The sequence below is a fragment of the Lipotes vexillifer genome, unplaced genomic scaffold (genome assembly GCF_000442215.2).
Source record: "Lipotes vexillifer unplaced genomic scaffold, Lipotes_vexillifer_v1.1 scaffold236, whole genome shotgun sequence".
In the NCBI taxonomy this organism is placed as follows: Eukaryota; Metazoa; Chordata; class Mammalia; order Artiodactyla; family Lipotidae; genus Lipotes; species Lipotes vexillifer.
This window is the reverse complement of record NW_006773295.1, coordinates 584,078-602,201: the sequence shown is the minus strand read 5'-3', so window position 1 is coordinate 602,201 and position 18,124 is coordinate 584,078. Positions and strand designations below refer to the sequence as shown.

The window sequence follows — 18,124 nt, the reverse complement described above, 5'->3', positions numbered from 1 at the left end:
CCCCAAAAGGACGGTGTTCAGAGAGCTTCCAGGTTGGTGAACACACGGAGGTTCAGGAAGGGCGGTGCGCTGCAGAAGACATGGAAGCCCCCCACCCTTTCCCCATACCTTGTGTCTCTACCATCTGGTTGTTCCTGAGTTACAGCCTTTCATAATAAACCAGTGATTTAAAGCAATTATACTCCAATAAAGATGTTTAAAACAAACAAGCAAACAAACAGTGATTTAGTAAGTAAAATGTTTCTCTGAGTTCTGTGAGCTGCTCTAGCAAATTAATTGAACTCAAGGAGGGGGTCGTGGGCACCTCTGACTTATAGTCAGTTGGTCAAAAGTACAGGTAACAACCTGGACTTGCAACTGGCTTCTGAAGTTGGGGGAGGGGGCAGTCTTGTAGGACTGAACCCTTGACAGTGGAATCTGATGTCATCTCCAGGTAGATGGTATCAGAACTGAGTTGAATTGTAGGACACCCAGCTGGTGTCCAGAGAATTGCTTGTTGGTGTGAGGGAAACTCCATAGTAATTGGTGATCAGAACACTATTAGGGATCCACAAGAGAACAAAACTGGCAAAATCCCTTCTTCATGGAACTTATATTCTAACAAGAGAATAAAGATAATAAATAAGCAAAAATATGTCTGACCCTGCTAAGTTCAATGGATAAAAATAGACTAAGGGAACCAAAGGGGACAGAGTGAGAGATCTTGTCTTAGAGGTTTCCAGGCAGGTCTCTCTGAGAAGGTGCCATTTGAGCCAAGACTTGATGACCTGGCTATTGGGTGGAGGATAGAGTGTGGGGAAGCCAGTGGGAGCAGAGAGGCCAGGAAGAGGCTACTGCACCAGTCCAGGTGAGAGGTGACGGTGGCTTGGACCAGGACAGTAACAGCAAAGGTAGGATGAGAGGTGGTTGGATTCTGGATATATTCTGGAGGTGGAGCTGACAGATTTGCTGATTAATTGAATGCAGGGTGTGGGGGAAAGAGAGGAGTTAAGTATGACTCCAAGACTTGTGGCCTGAACAATGAGGAGAATGGATTGAGATAGGGAAGGCTGGCCAAAAGAGAAACAAAAAGTTGTTTTGGCTATGTTAGTTTGAGATGCCTATTAGACATTCCAAGTGGAAATGTCAAATATGCAGTTGGATATATGAGTTCTGGGAAGAGGTCCAGGTTAGACCTATAATCTGGGGAGTCATCAGATTATAGATGACACTTAAAGCCATGGGACTTGATGAGATCACCACCAATGGGAGGAGTACGTGCAGATATAAGAGGTAATGCTTATTCAGCTAGCAACATTCTCTGAGCTTTCACTGTGCGCCAGGCCCCGAGCTAGGTGCTAGGTACAGAGATGTACCTCCCTCAGCACCTGCCAAGAGAAGCTCCATTACTTATTTAATTTTTTCTTGCCTAAGTGCTTTGGCCAATTAGAGGATAAACACTGAGTGTTCCTGCCCTGTGTCTTAGTCACTTGTTCATTATTTCAAGAGATACTTATTGAGCACCTACTTGGTACAAGGCCCCCATCTAGGCACTAGGGACATGAAAGGGAGAAACTCAGACCTGGCTCCTGTCCTCATGGAGTTTACATTTTGTGTGTATTGGAAGTGGACACTGAATGAGATGCACATGGTATTTTGTTGTAGGAGCCTGAACAGACTAAGACACTTCCCATTCACTCTCCAGTCCATGCCAAAACAGCTTATCAAGGTTACCAGTGACCACCACGCTGCTAAATCCAGTGGCCATTTCTCAGCGTCCTTCATTGATGTACTTGTCACAGTTGCTTTCCTCCTCTCTGAAGCTCATTCTTCGCTTGGCTCCCAGTATCCCCAGGACTCTCCCTCTTCTCCCGGCTCACTGGCTGCTCCTCCTCAGCCTCATCTACTTGCTCCACCTCTTCTCCCTGGCCTCTAAAGGAAGAACTGTTCCGGGCCTCAGTCTCTGGACCACTTCTCATTTTCAAGGCTTTGAATAACACCTCCATGCTCATGACTCCTGTCTTAGTCTGTTCAGGATGCTGTCACAGAATATTATATAGACTGGGTGGCTTATAAACAATAGACATTTAGTTCTCACAGTTCTGGAGACTGGAAGTCCAAGATCAGGGTGCCAGCATGGGCAGGTTCAGGTGAGGGCCCACTTCCTGGTTCATAGATGGCCATCTTCTCTCTGTGTCCTCACATGGTAGCGGGGGTGAGGGAGCCGCTCTCTGAGGCCTCTTCTACAAGGACCCTAATCCTATTCATGACCTAATTATCTCCCCAAAGCCTCACCTCTTAATACTATCACATCGGGGGTTAGGTTCCAACATATGAATTTTGGGGGATAAACAGTCTATAGGAACCCCAGATTTATAGTCAGCCTGGAAGAAGTGTGGGTAGACTGGTAACCCCATTTTCAGCTGGCATCTGAACTGAGGGTAAGTCTTATGGGACTAAGCCCTTAACCTGTGGGGGTCTGCACTAACTCTGGGTGATTGTGAATTGTTGGACACAGAGTTGGCATATTGGAAAATTGGAGAACTAGTGTGGAAAAACGACACATTTGGTGCCAGAGGTGGTGTCAAAAAAAAGACACCGCAGGTAGTCCCTGGGTATCAGCACAGTGCTACAGACATAGATTTCAAGAAATATAAAAATTATAAGCCACAAATAGGAGAAAAGAAGAAAAAAGATTTGAATAAATAGAAAGTGATACCAAACTTCTGGGTGGGAGGGCCAAATACAGCAAGAATGGAAAAAATTTTCCCCATGTAAATTTATAGATATAACACCATTCCAATGAAAAAAACTAGAAGATGCCAGATAGAACTTGATAAAAAGATTCTAGAATGTGCTTAGACAAATCAACTGGCAAAAATACTGAGGGAATGAAAGGAGCAGTAGGGGACACCCAGGCCTTTCCAAGGTACAAAGTGGGAGGAAAGCTCTAGGCTGGGGTCACACAGGTCTTGGCATCACTGAATACCAACTTACTAAGTCACGGACATGAAGGCCAAGGAGGGTTTGGTCAGGCTAAAGACTGGGGAGGCAGAGGTGGAGAAATCAACGTTCCAAGGAGAAGAGGTAGCCCCTGCAAGACTTGGTACAGGGTTTCGGACACAGCAGATCCTGGAGAAGCTGGCAATCTGGGAGTAATGGGAGATGAGCGAGAGACTGGTGGAGGCAAATCACAAAGGCCAAGATAAAGGGATGCAGATGGGGTTCTCTCTGGGAGGCAGACACTGTCCCCTCCACCGCTGGCACCCTAGCATCTAGCACAGTGCCAACAGTAGGCATTCCATAAATATCTCGCATATCTTTTCATAACTACGTATAGGGACTTGCTCTTTTTCACATCTGCATGGTATTCAGAACTGCACGTTTCCCATGTAGCAAGTCCCTTCTGGGTGGACCTTGAGGATGCTTCCAGTTCCTTAGGGAATTATAGTTATTTATAAACATCCTAGCATTTTGAATACAGCACCCCCTGCGGCCCTACTTCCTCAAGCCCAGGAGGGATCGCTGGATTTCTGCTCGGTTCTCTTCTGCTTTCCTTCTGGCTTCCAAACAAGTACCCTTTTGCTTTGCACAGCTCCCCTAGGAGACTGTGAGACTATATTCCCCTCAGGCTCTCCCCTCCCTCCAGCCTATCTCATCCCCTTTACAATCATCCTAGTCAGGGATATACAATAAACATTTGTATGAGCAGCTGAAATACTTCGGATTTACATGTATAATCTAATCCAGCCAGGCTCTGATTTACATTAGAATGATTTACATTTTCACCCTAAATCACTGGCGGCTGTAGAGTGAGAAAGAAAGAACACTCCTCAGCCCCACCTAACTGTGCTGAGCTGGGTAGCTTCCCCAAAGCGACAGAAGTCGTCCCAGCTTTCTTTGCACATGCTTTTCCTTCTGCCTGGAATGCTTTTCTTCTCTCCTCATGTACCTGGTTAACACCAGCTGGTACATCAGGTCTCAGCTCAGAAGGCACTCCCTCCAGGAAGTCTTCCCTGAACACCCCATTCAGCTCTGGGTTAAGAGCTGCAGGAGCACCCATTGCCATTGTCCCTTTGCCTGTGAACAGTGGGGGTCTTTTTTTTTTTTTAACAGTGGAGGTCTTGATAACTCTTGTGTCCCTGGCGCCCAGCACAGAGCCAGGCTATTCTGTGGCTCAGTAAATACCCGGTGGAATGAATGAACAAATGTCAAGTGGGCAAGGAGTGGGGAAAACCACCAAAGTCCCAGATGCCACATACACAAGCCTGGGCTTTTAGAGCTGGGGTCAGAGTGTTCCATGAGGGAAAAAACCCTAGTCTCCTGCAGGCACTGTCAAGGAGTGTGCCATGACAAGAAAAACTGGCAGCCCACGAGAAGGAGAAGGAGGGAATAACAAAAGAAACTGGTCCCCAGCTGCCTAGCTCCAGGGAACGTTTGTCAATGTGACATTCACAGAAGCCCTGCACATGTGCTGGCTGAGGGGGAGAGCCAGCCTCAGCCAGACAGAAGGAAATTTAGCTACTGTGCACATGTTAGCACAGGGGGAGGTACAGCTTGGAAGGCTGGGGTTTTTTGTTTTGTTTTGTTTTTTACTTTTATAAAATCTGCAGGTACTTCCCATATTTGTTTTTACCTTTAAGGAATGTGTTTACTTTTGAGGTGCTGTTACCTAATTATATCGATGCAGTTCATTAAAAATCTGCTTAGTACAAGATTGAGTACAAAGCTTTAGGATTCTATTAAATCAGTGCATCATCTTGCTGCATCAAAAAACATTATCAGCACTGTTGTTAATCTTTTCACACCCCTTCCACACTTTGCTTGTGCTTCTGGTTCACTGTGCCATAAAATAAGTTTCCAAGGTATGTGACAGAGTGGAAGATGTTTAGGGAAAATTTTGGGTAGAGGGTAAGGAACTTAGGGCTTAGAAAATAAAACTTGGTGAAATTGAGAAGACCATTTGTCATTTTGTACTTCAGCTCCCTTTTTCTGGAGCTAGAGCAACTCTTCTTTAAGTACTAGTTAAAAAATTAACAGGTGTTTAGTAAACACTTACTATGTGCCAACACAACAGGGCTATAAAGGGATTGGCCCTAGTGGTTCTTAACTTTTCTGGGGGGGAGTTTGGGGGGTATAGGTTAACAGACCTTTGAAAATGATAAACTGCACTGTCCTATATGGTAGCCACTAGCCACATTTGGCTATTAAAATCAAAATTAATTACAGTTAAATACAATTAAAAGTTCGGTTTCTCAGCTGTAGCAGCCACGTTTCAAGTGCTTAAGAGCTACATGTAGCCACATGGGGTTACCATATTGCACTCAGATAAAGAACGTTTCTGTCATCATGCAAATTCTATTGGATAGCACTGCGTGAATATTCTTCCAGAATCAAGACTATCCTGCTCACGTGCAATATTCTGCATTCAACTTCACAACTTTCACAGCTCTGCGGGGTCGTGGGGGGGTTGGGAGGGGAGGCAGTGCTTCACTGACCCCTGCAGCCCATGGATCCGAGAAAAAGCAGCCCTGACATGACAAGCTATTTGAGGCCTCCATCTCAGAATACAGCAAGTTGGCAAAAAATGAAGCAATGAGGCTGCTAAAGATTCAGCACGCTTACTGCTTTAGATGTTCCTCATATGAAACCAGGCCCTCGTGTTCCTACTTGTCTGGCCACATTCAAAGAAACATCAGGGCTTCCCTGGTGGCTCAGTGGTTGAGAGTCCGCCTGCCGATGCAGGGGACACAGGTTCGTGCTCCGGTCCGGGCAGAGTGGCTGGGTCCGTGAGCCACGGCCACTGAGCCTGCGCGTCCGGAGCCTGTGCTCCGCAAAGGGAGAGGCCACAGCAGTGAGAGGCCCGCGTACCGCAAAAAAACCCCACAAAAAAACCCAAAGGAACATCAGTTCATTACCCCAAAATAATTGAAAATGTTACCGATTTTCTGCAGTCTCTTAAGAAAACACCAAATAGTCACAATGTACTGCAACTCTTCTTGAATTATCTTTCCCATCTTTCTCCTCTTCTCATCCACCTACACATGGCACTTGCTTCCCTAAAGCTCTCTGCATCCCCTTCCACATTCTCTCCAGATCTCCTAGTTCTGCTGCTGCTTGTCCCCTTCCTCTCCTGCACAGCTCAGTTCTTAATTATGTAGCTCTCCAGAATGTTTCATTTTACTCCATAGCACAAATAAAGTGGCAAAGAATGACAGAAAGCTCTTAGGGTACAGTGGCCAGAAACACATTCCACAGCAACCCAGCCCAAGCCTTCTCTGCCAGCCTGGACCAGTTTCTCTGAGATGACTCATTTTCCCACCAATGGTTTACTCCCCCATCACTTCCTCTTCTGCCCACTGCTCCCAAGGGCCAGGGTCTGGGAGAAGCTCATGACTGAGGCTGGCAGAGAAGAAAACATTTTGCTTGGATGCCAGAGGGGACTGATGTCATAGGGAAAGGGAGGAAACCAGATGGGCAGGTTCGTAGAATGTTTTATCCCCAGTGTTGCTTTATTATTATTTTTTATTGGGCACTGCCCTACTCCCTAGTAGAGAGTAAATGGCTTGCTGTGGGAAATGCATTAACTCTTCGCAGTCTGCCAAGGCCAAAGGCTTCTTTTCAATCTGAAGACAATCCCACTGGTGCCATTCTTATCATCATATTAGGAATGATGAACTTTATTGAGCTCCCATACAGCTTAAGTGAAAGCCCCACCCTGTGGGAAGGGCAGGCCTATCCCATGTATCAGAGGACTCCAATATCCATTCACCATCACCTGGTCATGCACCTGGAATTCTGTTCTCGGAGAGGGCACATAGAGCCTAGAGCCATCACACTTCTTATCCTTCCTTCTTACCTCCTCCACACGTATCTGAACTCATTGCTGTTCATCCTCTTGCAGATCAGTTCCTTCTGCTTTATTCCCTGTCTCAGAACAATACCACTGCCTAGCCAGTACCCCAACCCAGAAACCTGGGAATCAACCTGGACTCCTCCTCCTTCCTCAGCTCCCACGACCAATCTATCTCCAAGTCCTATGAATTTTGTCCTTGGAATATCTCATTTCCTTAGCATCTATCTCTATCACCTTACATCAGACCACTGGCATCTCTTGCTTGGATGACGGCAGTGGTCTCCCCATTGGTGTCTCCCTGCACCCAATCCCATGTTACGTCCCCATGTAACCTGCTAGTCAATAGGCCACCCAAGGCTATCCCTGTTCTTACCTATACTCACCTTTGGGCTAATCTGAGCACACTGTCATATCTTCCTGGAACAATATGAATCCAACTCTAAAATCATTAATGTATAATGCAGATTTTTTTTTTTTTTGCGGTACGCGGGCCTCTCACCGCTGTGGCCTCTCCCGTTGCGGAGCACAGGCTCCGGACACGCAGGCTCAGCGGCCATGGCTCACGGGCCCAGCCGCTCCGCGGCATGTGGGATCTTCCCGGACCGGGGCACGAACCCGCGTTCCCTGCATCGGCAGGCGGACTCTCAACTACTGCGCCACCAGGGAAGCCCGATAATGCAGATTTTTTAGTGAAGTCACAAGAGGGGGCTTACACTGCCATTACACAGCAATACTTCCTACACTGATCCTTTAATTATCTCTCCTCTTTCCCCAAGTTTCCCTATAATGGCAGCTGCTGCCACATCTCTCCCTGACTCCCTTTCCTTTCCCTGCTATCCTGCAGCTACCCTCCATTCAAATTAGCTCTCAGTCTCCTCCCCTACTCGTTATCTCCCGTCCCGGTCAGCTGCCACTTCCTTCTGAGAAGGTCTCATCCCAACATAACTCCTTAAAACCCTTCAATGGCCACTCACTGCCCTCAGTAGAGTCCAAACTCCGTAATACAGTCTAGTAGGCCTTGGAGGCCCCGGCCCCAGCTCCTTTGCCCTCCATTTTCCTACTTGAACTCTTTGCCCCAGCCATACAGTAGGGAGGTGGGGTCGCCCCTGGTCTGCCATAATCTCATTATCTGAGCAATTGCTCATGCTGTCCTTTTTGTCTGAAAAGCCTTCTCCTTCCCTACGGTTAACTCCTACTGGTCCCTCAGGGCTCAACCTAAATATCTCCTCCTGGAAGCCTCCCTTATAATCTCTAAAACTGCATTAGGTGGCCTCACAGCAGTTTACCCTTATCACAACTGTGCTCTAAATTGACTGTTTAAATAACAACTTGAATATACACCTTGAGGACAGAATGGTATTACTGCATGCAACCAGGGCCTAAATTATAGCATGCACTTGATGATGTTGAATAACCAGATGAGCGAAAGCTCAAAAGGGTGTCCCTGCTTAGCATCTGTGGCCTTAGAGAATGGAGTCCATGGGCCTCTTTAGCATTGGGCCATAATTTGGGCTTCATCTGGGTTCTAACTTGCAAAGGTTAGTACCTGGGCTCACAGAAACAAAATCCACCTTTGGGGTTCCCTGGATGATGCCTCCTAGCAATTTAGCTGCCTTCCTCCTAATCCAGAAAGGCTGTACTTGTCACATCCCCAGATCTGGGCACATTTTCTAGGCTACATATGAACTTCTTTGGTGATCACAAGCTGCAAGACTTCGCACCAGACGAGTTGAATCATTACTATTTACACCTAGAGTTCTGTTAGGTCACTTAGCTGACTCCACCTCCCTCTCCCTAGGAGACTACCCAACTGCCTCCATCAGCACATTCCAGGCAACAATCACATAGGAGTGGTAGGACTCAGAGGGTGGTGTTAGTACACCTAGGCACCCCCCCCAAATTAGGAGGCATCTGGACTTTAGGATGCCCTTAGGATACATAAGCTCCTATATACTCTGGCCAGGGCTCTTTCCTGCTTGCTTTCTGAAGGCCAGGAAAGAACAACTAGAAGTTTTACATAATCCAGAATACAACAGATGGTTCTGATTGTTTTATTTTAGAAATAATTTATTTTTTATTCCAATTATGAAAGTAGTACATGCTAATTACAGAGAATTTCATAAACACAGAAAAGCACAAATAAAAATATAGAAATCAGGGAACTTCCCTGGTGGCGCAGTGTTTAGGAATCTGCCTGCCAATGCAGGGGACACAGGTTGGATCCCTGGTCTGGGAAGATCCCACATGCCGCGGAGCAACTAAGCCAGTGCACAACTACTGAGACTGTGCTCCAGAGCACCTGAGCCACAAATACTGAGCCTGTGTGCCACAACTAGTGAAGCCCGCGCTCTGAAACAAGAGAAGTCACCACGATGTGAAGCCGGCGCACTGCAATGAAGAGTTGCCCCTGCTCGCCACTAGAGAAAGCCGGTGAGCAGCAACGAAGACCTAACGCAGCCAATAAATAAATAAATAAATATACAAATTAAATATTTGGTTTTATTCTCTTGCTATTGCTAGCACTAACAGAGTTTGTTTTTGTTTCATAACTCCCCCAACATTTTATTATGAAAGTTTTCAAATATACAGAAAGGTTGAAAGAATGGTACAGTGAACACACTGAATACACCCACCATCTAGATTCTACTATTTCTACTAGTTAACCCACCATCTAGTTAACGTTCTACTGTATTTGCTTTCTCATGTATCTACCCATCCATCAATCCACAGAGGTTTCTTTTTTTTAACAAATTTATTTATTTTATTTATTTATTTTTGGCTGCGTTGGGTCTTCATTGCTGCGCGTGTGGGCTTTCTCTAGTTGTGGAGAGTGGGGGCTACTCTTCGTTGAGGTGCACGCGGGCTTCAGTAGATGTGCTTACGGGCTCTAGAGCGCAGGCGCACAGGCTTAGTTGCTCCATGGCATGTGGGATCTTCCCGGACCAGGGCTCGAACCCATGTCCCCTGCATTGGCAGGCGGATGCTTAACCACTGCGCCACCAGGGAAGCCCCAGGGGTTTCATGTTTAACATGAAAAATCTTTTTAGATCAAGACTCTAGACGCAAGACCTCATTCTTGTAACGTCCCCAGGTTCAACGCTCTGCCCTGAATGTAAATGCATTCAATGGAATGTAAATGTGGAAACGTTCCAAGGTGGGAGTCTACCTGAGCTCCCGAGCTTCTGAAGGACTCAGCGCATAGGCTGGAAGCATGGCTCTGGGTTCTAATCCTGACCCAATTATGATACCTCCGTTTTCTCACCTGTAATATTGGAATCTCTCCATACTGCGTGAGGATTACAAGCACAGTTCGCGGGAAGCACTCTATAGTGACAGTCGCTACAGTAGGTAGACTCTCAACCACTGCACCACCAGGGAAGCCCCACATATTCTTTTTAAAAGAACCATCACAAACAAAGTATAAAATTTTTTTTTTTTTTTTTTTTTGGCCACGCCGCGCTGCTTGCAGGATCTTAGTTCCCCGATCAGGGATAGAACCCGTGCCCCTACAATGGAAGCGCGCCCCAGGGAATTCCCAGTAATGATTCTTTTACTCCCTCCTTGTCTCCGATAAATTTCACGTCCAGCTATGGAGCCCATCTCAGGTTTCTTACACCCATTTTAATCCACCTAACACCCTCAGTTCTAAGCAACTGTACAACAGGGACAGGGTGGCCCAGAGGGCTACAGACCTGAGGCAGTCGAGGACTCCTTCAGTCCGCTGCGGCGTCAGCCTGAGGCCCTGGCCAACTCCCTGCGGTGCCCTGCACGCGGAGTGACGGCCCGCGGGGCCCACCCTGAGCGTTACACCCGTGTCACCTCAGCAAATGTTCACAAAAACCTGTGAGGTAGGCAGCGCTACAGAGGGAGAAAACTGAGGCCCAGGGAGCCTGAGTCACTTGCCCAAGTCGACGCAGCTGGCGAGTGACTTGCCTTGGGGAACTGACTCCAAATCGCCTGACTCCCGGTTGTCGCTCCCCGACCCCCTTTGCACCTACAGGGGGCGCAAGCGCACGCGCAGTCGTCGCAGCCGCGTCCCCTTTAAGAGGATTTCTTTTGCCTCCTCCGACCCTTTCGCTTCCGTTCCTGTTCCCACAATGCTGTGCGGCTGAGCGCCTCCGAGCCCGCGGGGACGCTGCGGGGGGACCCCGGCTGAGGCTGCGGCGGGGACGTGGGCTGCGGCAGGCCCGCGGCGTCGGGCGGTGCGGATGTCGGGCTGGGCGGACGAGCGCGGCGGCGAGGGCGACGGACGCATCTACGTGGGGAACCTTCCGACCGACGTGCGCGAGAAGGACTTGGAGGACCTCTTCTACAAGTACGGCCGCATCCGCGACATCGAGCTCAAGAACCGGCACGGCCTCGTGCCCTTCGCCTTCGTGCGCTTCGAGGACCCGCGGTGAGGGCCCCGCGCCGCCCGCCAGCCCGCCGGCCGGCCCGACGCCCCGGGCCCCCGCCTTCTCTCCTCTCCCCGCTCCTTTACAGGGCCTCCCCTCCCCCCCTCGCCGCAGACCCCTTACGGCGCCCCCGGGTGGAGGCTGAGGCCTCCTTTCGCCGCGGGGCTCCGGGCAGTCCTTTGCTCTTTGCTCCGTCACTTCCTCTATTATTATTATTTTTTTTTTACTTAGAAACACAGCCGGGTCTTGGGAGGGCCCAAGCCCACCCAGACCGACCTCAGGGATGGTACAGATGCCCGTTCTCTCCCTCGCGGCAGAACAGGCACCCTTCGGAGAAAGCGGCCCAGGGCTTGGGAAGCTTGGCCCCTGAGCCGGCCCGGAGAGGACTGGGTGAGGAGGGAAGGGTCGCCCTCCCTGCCCACTCCTCCCCACAGCTGGGACTCGCCGTTGTGGGGCGCACAGTGCCGGGGTGTGGATGCCTTTGGAGGGCGTATAGGGGGCTCCTTGATGGAACGGATCTCCATCCACGCGCGCCCCGCCCCACACGGCCAGGGCCTCGTTCTGATAAAAGCGTCAGGGATTTGGGAAAACTTGTAAAACAGTCTGATGGGGGTCTCTGATTTCACTATCCTTCTCTAAGAAGGGAGGCACCGCTAGATGCTAAGGGCCCCGAGGATGTGGCAGCTCTAGATCCCGAAACCGGCTCGAAGGGGGTCTTTGTGACTTTGCAAAGAGTGTCGGCCCTTGCCCCAGAAAAGGCCTGGGAACTTTGAACACTGCGCTTGTTGGTTCGCACTGTGTTGGTTACTACACTCGGGGTAAATCAGAGACCGCTCGCTGGTTTCCAGCACTGGCTGAGGGAGCGCTTTGCCTAGTCTGCGCCCTGCGGGCTTCACTACGAGGACTGCCCGTGGGGTTTCCTGCCCATCTTGGGGGGTGATACGAGGCAAGGGGCAGTGTGTGAGGTTGAGGAGGCTGGACGTACCCTGAGGCTTTGATGGCTGAAGACTCTGACGGTGCTCATTCCTAGTGTCTTGCCATTTGCCTCAAAAAATGGAACTAGGCATTTTCACACACACCTAAACTGGAAAAGGTTGTTCTATTAATTAGTAACAGTTCCCGTGTTTCTTAAGTTGCTATGTGTCATGTGCCATACTATGTATTATTTAGCATTTTCAACAGCCTGTAAACTAGGTGCTACTAATCACATTTTCAGATGAGGTAACAGGATTTAGAGTTGATAAAAGGGAAGGGTACTAGGGAAGGTAGGATTTGAATCTACTGCCCTGCCGAATACAAACTTACTGTATGATATGTCTTTTCCCTCATTCCTTTCCTAATGAAAAGCTATCTTTTGCTATCACTAGATGCCAAGTTTCAAGCAAAGCACTGCACACGTAGTATCTTATTTAATCCTTACAAAAACCCTGTGAGACAGGCATATTACTCACATTCACATGTAAAATCTTGATCACATACTTACCCAGAGACAACTACCAGTAAGTAGCAGGAGGATGATTTGAACTGAGGTCAGTTTTTATTCAGTCTTAAACCCTGGCAGTTCTGCCTCTCTCTCACTGTATTATGAATATAGCTAGGGTTGAACTGGATGTGGTCCTCCTTGCTCTTAATCCTGGGACTGGAATCTTGATTAGCGTTTATGTGCCTGTGACAACTGAATGCTGCCTTCATTAGTATGTCTTCAGCTGTTTGTCCTCTCACCCTCTGAGGGCATTCTCTCTCCTATCAATATTGGAGAACCAGCTTGGTGTTCCTAACTCTCCTAGAGCCCTAGGAAAGACTTTAAAGTATTACTTTATTGGATATTTACCTCTTTTGATGAAACTGTACCCAGAGTGGTTTTGACAACTTAGTCCTCCAAACCATGCTGAAAAGGTACACTTGAAGGAATTCCATATTCCTCACAAAACACTAATTTGCATTGTCTTTTGAGCCTTACCTCTTTTTAAATGGGTTTTTCTTTCTATAGACTTGAATGTACTAGGCCTTGAGGAAGAATATTAAAGGACTAGTGTGTGGTGTACATTTTGAGAAACAGCTCACCAAGGTTAGAGAAACACTTTTATTGGCAAAATCAATCATCTGTCAACAGTTTATTTTTTTCTGAATTAGTTCTCTTATCTGTTTATCTATTCATTATCATTTCATACCTAGAGAACCCTGTGTGTGACAGCTGTAAAGTTTAATTCCAATATCAGAAAGGTCTTCAAACCAAAGCAGCAGTGCATCAAGTTCTGGGTTTTTGTTCTTTTGTTTGTTTTCTCACTTGAGGTTTTCTTTTTATTCTTGTTACTCATGTTCCTCACTGGGAAGTCAGTCGGCCCTCCTGAGTAGCACTGACTCCAAACTTTTCTCTGCAGAGATGCTGAGGATGCAATTTATGGAAGGAACGGTTATGATTATGGCCAGTGCCGGCTTCGTGTGGAGTTCCCCAGGACTTACGGAAGTCGGGGTGGGTGGCCCCGTGGTGGGAGGAATGGGCCTCCTACAAGAAGATCTGATTTCCGAGTTCTTGTTTCAGGTATGTTCCTTCCAAACTAAATAAGATGATGCATGTAAAAAACTTAGCACAGAGTCTGGCCTCCAAGAAATGTTAGCTGTTATTCTTCAGTGCGTGGGATGTGTGGGGTTTTCTTTTCAACAGCCCATGCACAGTGACAGTCTGAAGCCCTGCCAGTGAGGCAGGTACCTTGCCAATGAAATTGCACTGATAGTGCAGCCTTGATAGAACATAAACTTTCTTCTTATAATGGAGTTTTCTAGTGTTGAAAGGGAAGATGATGGCAAAACCCCTTGAGCTGGAATTCTAAAGACATTTTCTTTTGGAATGTACCTGGTGTCGGACTTGCTAGAAAGACATTGCAGAAGCCAGATTTGAACAAATTACCTAGCCTTGGATCCTAAAATAGGCCATATTTTGTGGTGGTTTTGGAATTATGTAAAAAAGAAACCAAAACTACAACTTGGAGTCTTAGTGACTGTATTGCAAAGTATAGAACGAAATGTCTAGTGTTGACAAGTGATGAAATGCTAAGCTCAGAGGTTTATGCATCTTTTTGAAATATTAACACACTGGTAAAAACCTGGGGCCTCGGGCCTCCCTGGTGGTGCAGTGGTTGAGAGTCCGCCTGCCGATGCAGGGGATACGGGTTCGTGCCCCGGTCTGGGAGGATCCCACATGCCGCGTAGCGGCTGGGCCCGTGAGCCGCGTAGCGGCTGGGCCTGTGAGCCGTGGCCGCTGAGCTTGCGCGTCCGGCAACGGGAGAGGCCACGACAGTGAGAGGCCCACATAACGCAAAAAAAAAAAAAAAACCTGGGGCCTTTTGCACATTGCAGGGGTGTTTTAGGGCCCTGGTGGAGTGAAGTGTATTGAGGAGCCTGGCACTGTCTTAGATGTGAATGTCACACAGTCACATCAGACTCCCATGGTGCTTGAGAGTGATACTGTCAGTATCTGCCTATCTGTGTCCCTTTGTAATTTTTTAACCCCAGAACTCTATTCCCTCCTTCAGGATGTCATACATATCTTTTTTTCTCTCCATGCTGCTCTGAAATCCTGCTTAGAAAACTATTAGGAAATGGCTGCAGTCCTGAGCTGTGAGCGGTAAACACAGCCTTTGAGAGCAGGAGCACATTTCCCTTTCATGACATCAGGTAGGGTTGTATGACTCCCGACTAGTTTTAGCGTCTGAGTCTTACCTTTTCCCCTACTGTATTGAAGAGTGTTGGTGATCTTTTAAGAGGTACTTTGTCTAGTTTGTCAGTCATTCACACCTACAAGAAAACAAAGTTTAGATTTTTGTTGTGTTACTTCAGCTACACCTTGGTTATTTTATTGGATGGTTTCAAAATTCCCATGTCCTGGGAACCCAGTCAGGCAAGAAATAATTGGTACCGATAAATTTCATAATGGAAAAAATTAGAACTCAAAGTCTTGTGAGTTTGTTATTAATTATGAAGGACAAAGAAAGAGAGGCTCTGAATTCTTAGAGGTCCTAAACCTATAACGGGATGAACTTCTTGGTCTGTCGGAAAGGCTTGGTCTCTGGAAGATTATCCTAGGACCAGCTTCTTATGGTGGTTTACCACACGTACTTTAGTGTTCTCCTCTGGTTTTGTGTCCCTTATTAAAATTTGTGATTTGGGGACCCTCAGGATTTAAAAGTAGTGATTGATGGAGAAGGGACCCTAGGTCTTGATGGCTCTTAACATAGATGAAGGATATGGCCTCTTTTCTTATGTTCTCTGTGCCTAGGACTTCCTCCATCAGGCAGCTGGCAGGACCTGAAAGATCATATGCGAGAAGCTGGGGATGTCTGTTACGCAGATGTGCAGAAAGATGGAATGGGGATGGTTGAATATCTCAGAAAAGAAGACATGGAATATGCCCTGCGTAAACTGGATGACACCAAATTCCGCTCTCATGAGGTGGGTCCCCACCTTCTGTTGAGGAGCTTGTACCTAGACCACTCCACCTGAAGCTGACCTAGCAGAAGTAGCAACAGGCCATGCGTTTGCCATTTGAGGACCTCACAATACCATTAAAGATCTATCTTACGTGGACAAAGCCAAGGAATTCATCATGCCTAAGCCCTGCAGGGTCATAACAGAGAGAAGTCTGCAGTCATAGTATTTTTAACCTGGAAAGAATACTGCTGCAGTCTGTCATAATGTGGTGAGCTATTCCATGATAACACCCTTTCACAACTGGCTTAATCTGCAGTGTCCCTCCATGAACCTAATTATTATGGCTCTCCCTCCTTTGGGTCTAGTCTGGGCTCTGCAAGCCAACCTCATCATCTCAGCCCTTCTAGGTACTGCTACTGGGGCTGAGTTGTCACTTCACTGTGCCTTTCCCAAAGTGATGCAGGAGCCTCTTTGAAACCTGAGCCCTTGGCATTTTCTTGTTGTTCATCACGTCACCCTGGGGACTTAGTTCTTGATGTACTTCCTTTCAAGTAGGTGGCTGCTGCTTTGGATCTCAGTCTGATTCAAATGGTGACTATTCCTTTGATACCATTGAGACCAGATACCAGACCACCAATTGGACATTTTTTCTGGTTACCCTGTCCTGACTTGCTATGGGGTTTAGGGATGTCTGGGGACATGAATTTCTGGGCCTATTTCTTTTTCTAAGGATTCATATAATTCCCTAACTTTATGGCTTGGAGGCTGCATGGGTTAACAGTGCTTTTGCTCAGACTGTCCTCTAAGACTTGAATTTGCAGCAGAAACAAAACAGCACCTGGTCGTCAGTTATACTACAAAGCAGGGTCTCAGTAAGGGTAATCAAATTACTGACTTCACTGAGGGAAAAAGCATCTGGCTTCTTTCATCTTAGGGTCTTTAGATCTGAGAATGCTGGCTGAGGGCAAAGGGCCTGGAGGTAGGCCTGCCTGGACATGACTCCTCTGCTGCTTATTAAAATCTTAGCCGACCTACTCCGAACCCTGGTTCCTCTATATGCAAAATAGTCACAATAACAGCATTATCTTAAAAGACTTGCCGGGGGCTTCCCTCGTGGCGCAGTGGTTGAGAGTCTGCCTGCCGATGCAGGGGACTCAGGTTCGTGCCCTGGTCCGGGAAGATCCCACATGCCGCAGAGCGGCTGGGCCCGTGAGCCATGGCCGCTGAGCCTGCGCGTCCGGAGCCTGTGCTCCGCAATGGGAGAGGCCACAACAGTGAGAGGCCCGCATACCGCAAAAAAAAAAAAAAAAAAAAACTTGCCAGGAAGCTAAATTATGAAGATAACTAAGCATCTAGCCCAGGTCTTAGATTCTGGGGGTTAGTGGCAGGAATTCAGGTATGTTAACAGTAGTAGCTAGTAGCTGAGTTATTTACCACGTAATCGAGTTGCCATTTATTTGTGTCACCTTGGACAAGAATACCTACCTCCTGCACTATTGCGAGGGTTTAATGAGATAGCATTGTGCCAAGCAAACAGTAAATGCTCAATACTTAACTATTATTGTTAGGCAGCCATGTTAGGTGTTGGTGTGCTTTATTCTTCTGGGTCTTATTTTTTCCTTTACCTTTTGTTTGAATTTCAGGGTGAAACTTCCTACATACGTGTTTATCCAGAGAGAAGCACCAGCTATGGCTACTCACGGTCTCGGTCTGGGTCAAGGGGCCGTGACTCTCCATACCAAAGCAGGGGTTCCCCACACTACTTCTCTCCTTTCAGACCCTACTGAGACAGGTGATGGGAATTTTTTCTTTATTTTTAAGGTGAACTGAGCTGCTTTGTGCTCAGGATCTACATTCCAGATTGATGATTTAGTGTCTTAGGACATTTTTTTAATTTTTTTTTTTTAAGGAAATAAAACTACATAATTTCTACCAGGGCCATATTAGCAGTGAAACATTTTTAACTGCGGAAATTATGGTTTTGGTTCAGAAACAAGTTGTATATTTTTCACCCCTGATGATGGGAAAAAAAACAGTGCTGTATCTTTGTGGGTTGCTCTTCTACGGAGATCAGCTGTTACTGTGACTTAAGTCGGCCCATTCTGTTTAGAAATATATTTTAAACGTTTAGTAATTGACATGTGTGATTGTCCTTAATTACGTTCATAGATTTCACCAAACAGGCACACTGATCTAGTAAAAAAAAAAAAAAAAAAAAAAAAAAAAAAAAAAAAATCATTGAGTTGTAGTGGCAGCTTGTACCCAGTTGGTAAGGAGGAGGAGTGGATTACTTTATTTGGGGATAAAGATGTTGCTCTGATGGTGGTCTGAGAACTTCAATCCCAAGGGCAGGTTCAGGGTTCTCTTATAATTCAAGGCCAGCTGTAAATTAAGCTGCTTTAAAGAAAAGAGGGCGCATTGCAGATAGAGGACAGGAATGGGGAGGCTAAAAACAGACTTTTAAAAG

The 18,124-nt window shown here is 47.1% G+C and overlaps 1 protein-coding gene across 1 annotated transcript; it reads left to right on the top strand.

Moving 5' to 3' along the window:
- The first annotated feature begins 10,900 nt into the window (after positions 1-10,900).
- Positions 10,901-17,795, top strand: SRSF9 (serine and arginine rich splicing factor 9). The gene is made up of 4 exons (XM_007448188.1): positions 10,901-11,231; positions 13,611-13,771; positions 15,506-15,678; positions 17,301-17,795. The coding sequence occupies exons 1-4, from the start codon at positions 11,044-11,046 to the stop codon at positions 17,442-17,444; spliced, it is 666 nt and encodes a 221-aa protein (XP_007448250.1). The 5' UTR covers positions 10,901-11,043; the 3' UTR covers positions 17,445-17,795.
- The last annotated feature ends 329 nt before the right edge of the window (positions 17,796-18,124 follow it).

Coding starts and splice junctions, on each gene's coding strand:
- SRSF9 (XM_007448188.1), top strand. CDS start 11,044: ATGTCGGGCTGGGCGGACGAGCGCGGCGGCGAGGGCGACGGACGCATC. Junction 11,232..13,610: donor GTGCGCTTCGAGGACCCGCG/GTGAGGGCCCCG, acceptor TTTTCTCTGCAG/AGATGCTGAGGATGCAATTT. Junction 15,679..17,300: donor CCAAATTCCGCTCTCATGAG/GTGGGTCCCCAC, acceptor TTTGAATTTCAG/GGTGAAACTTCCTACATACG.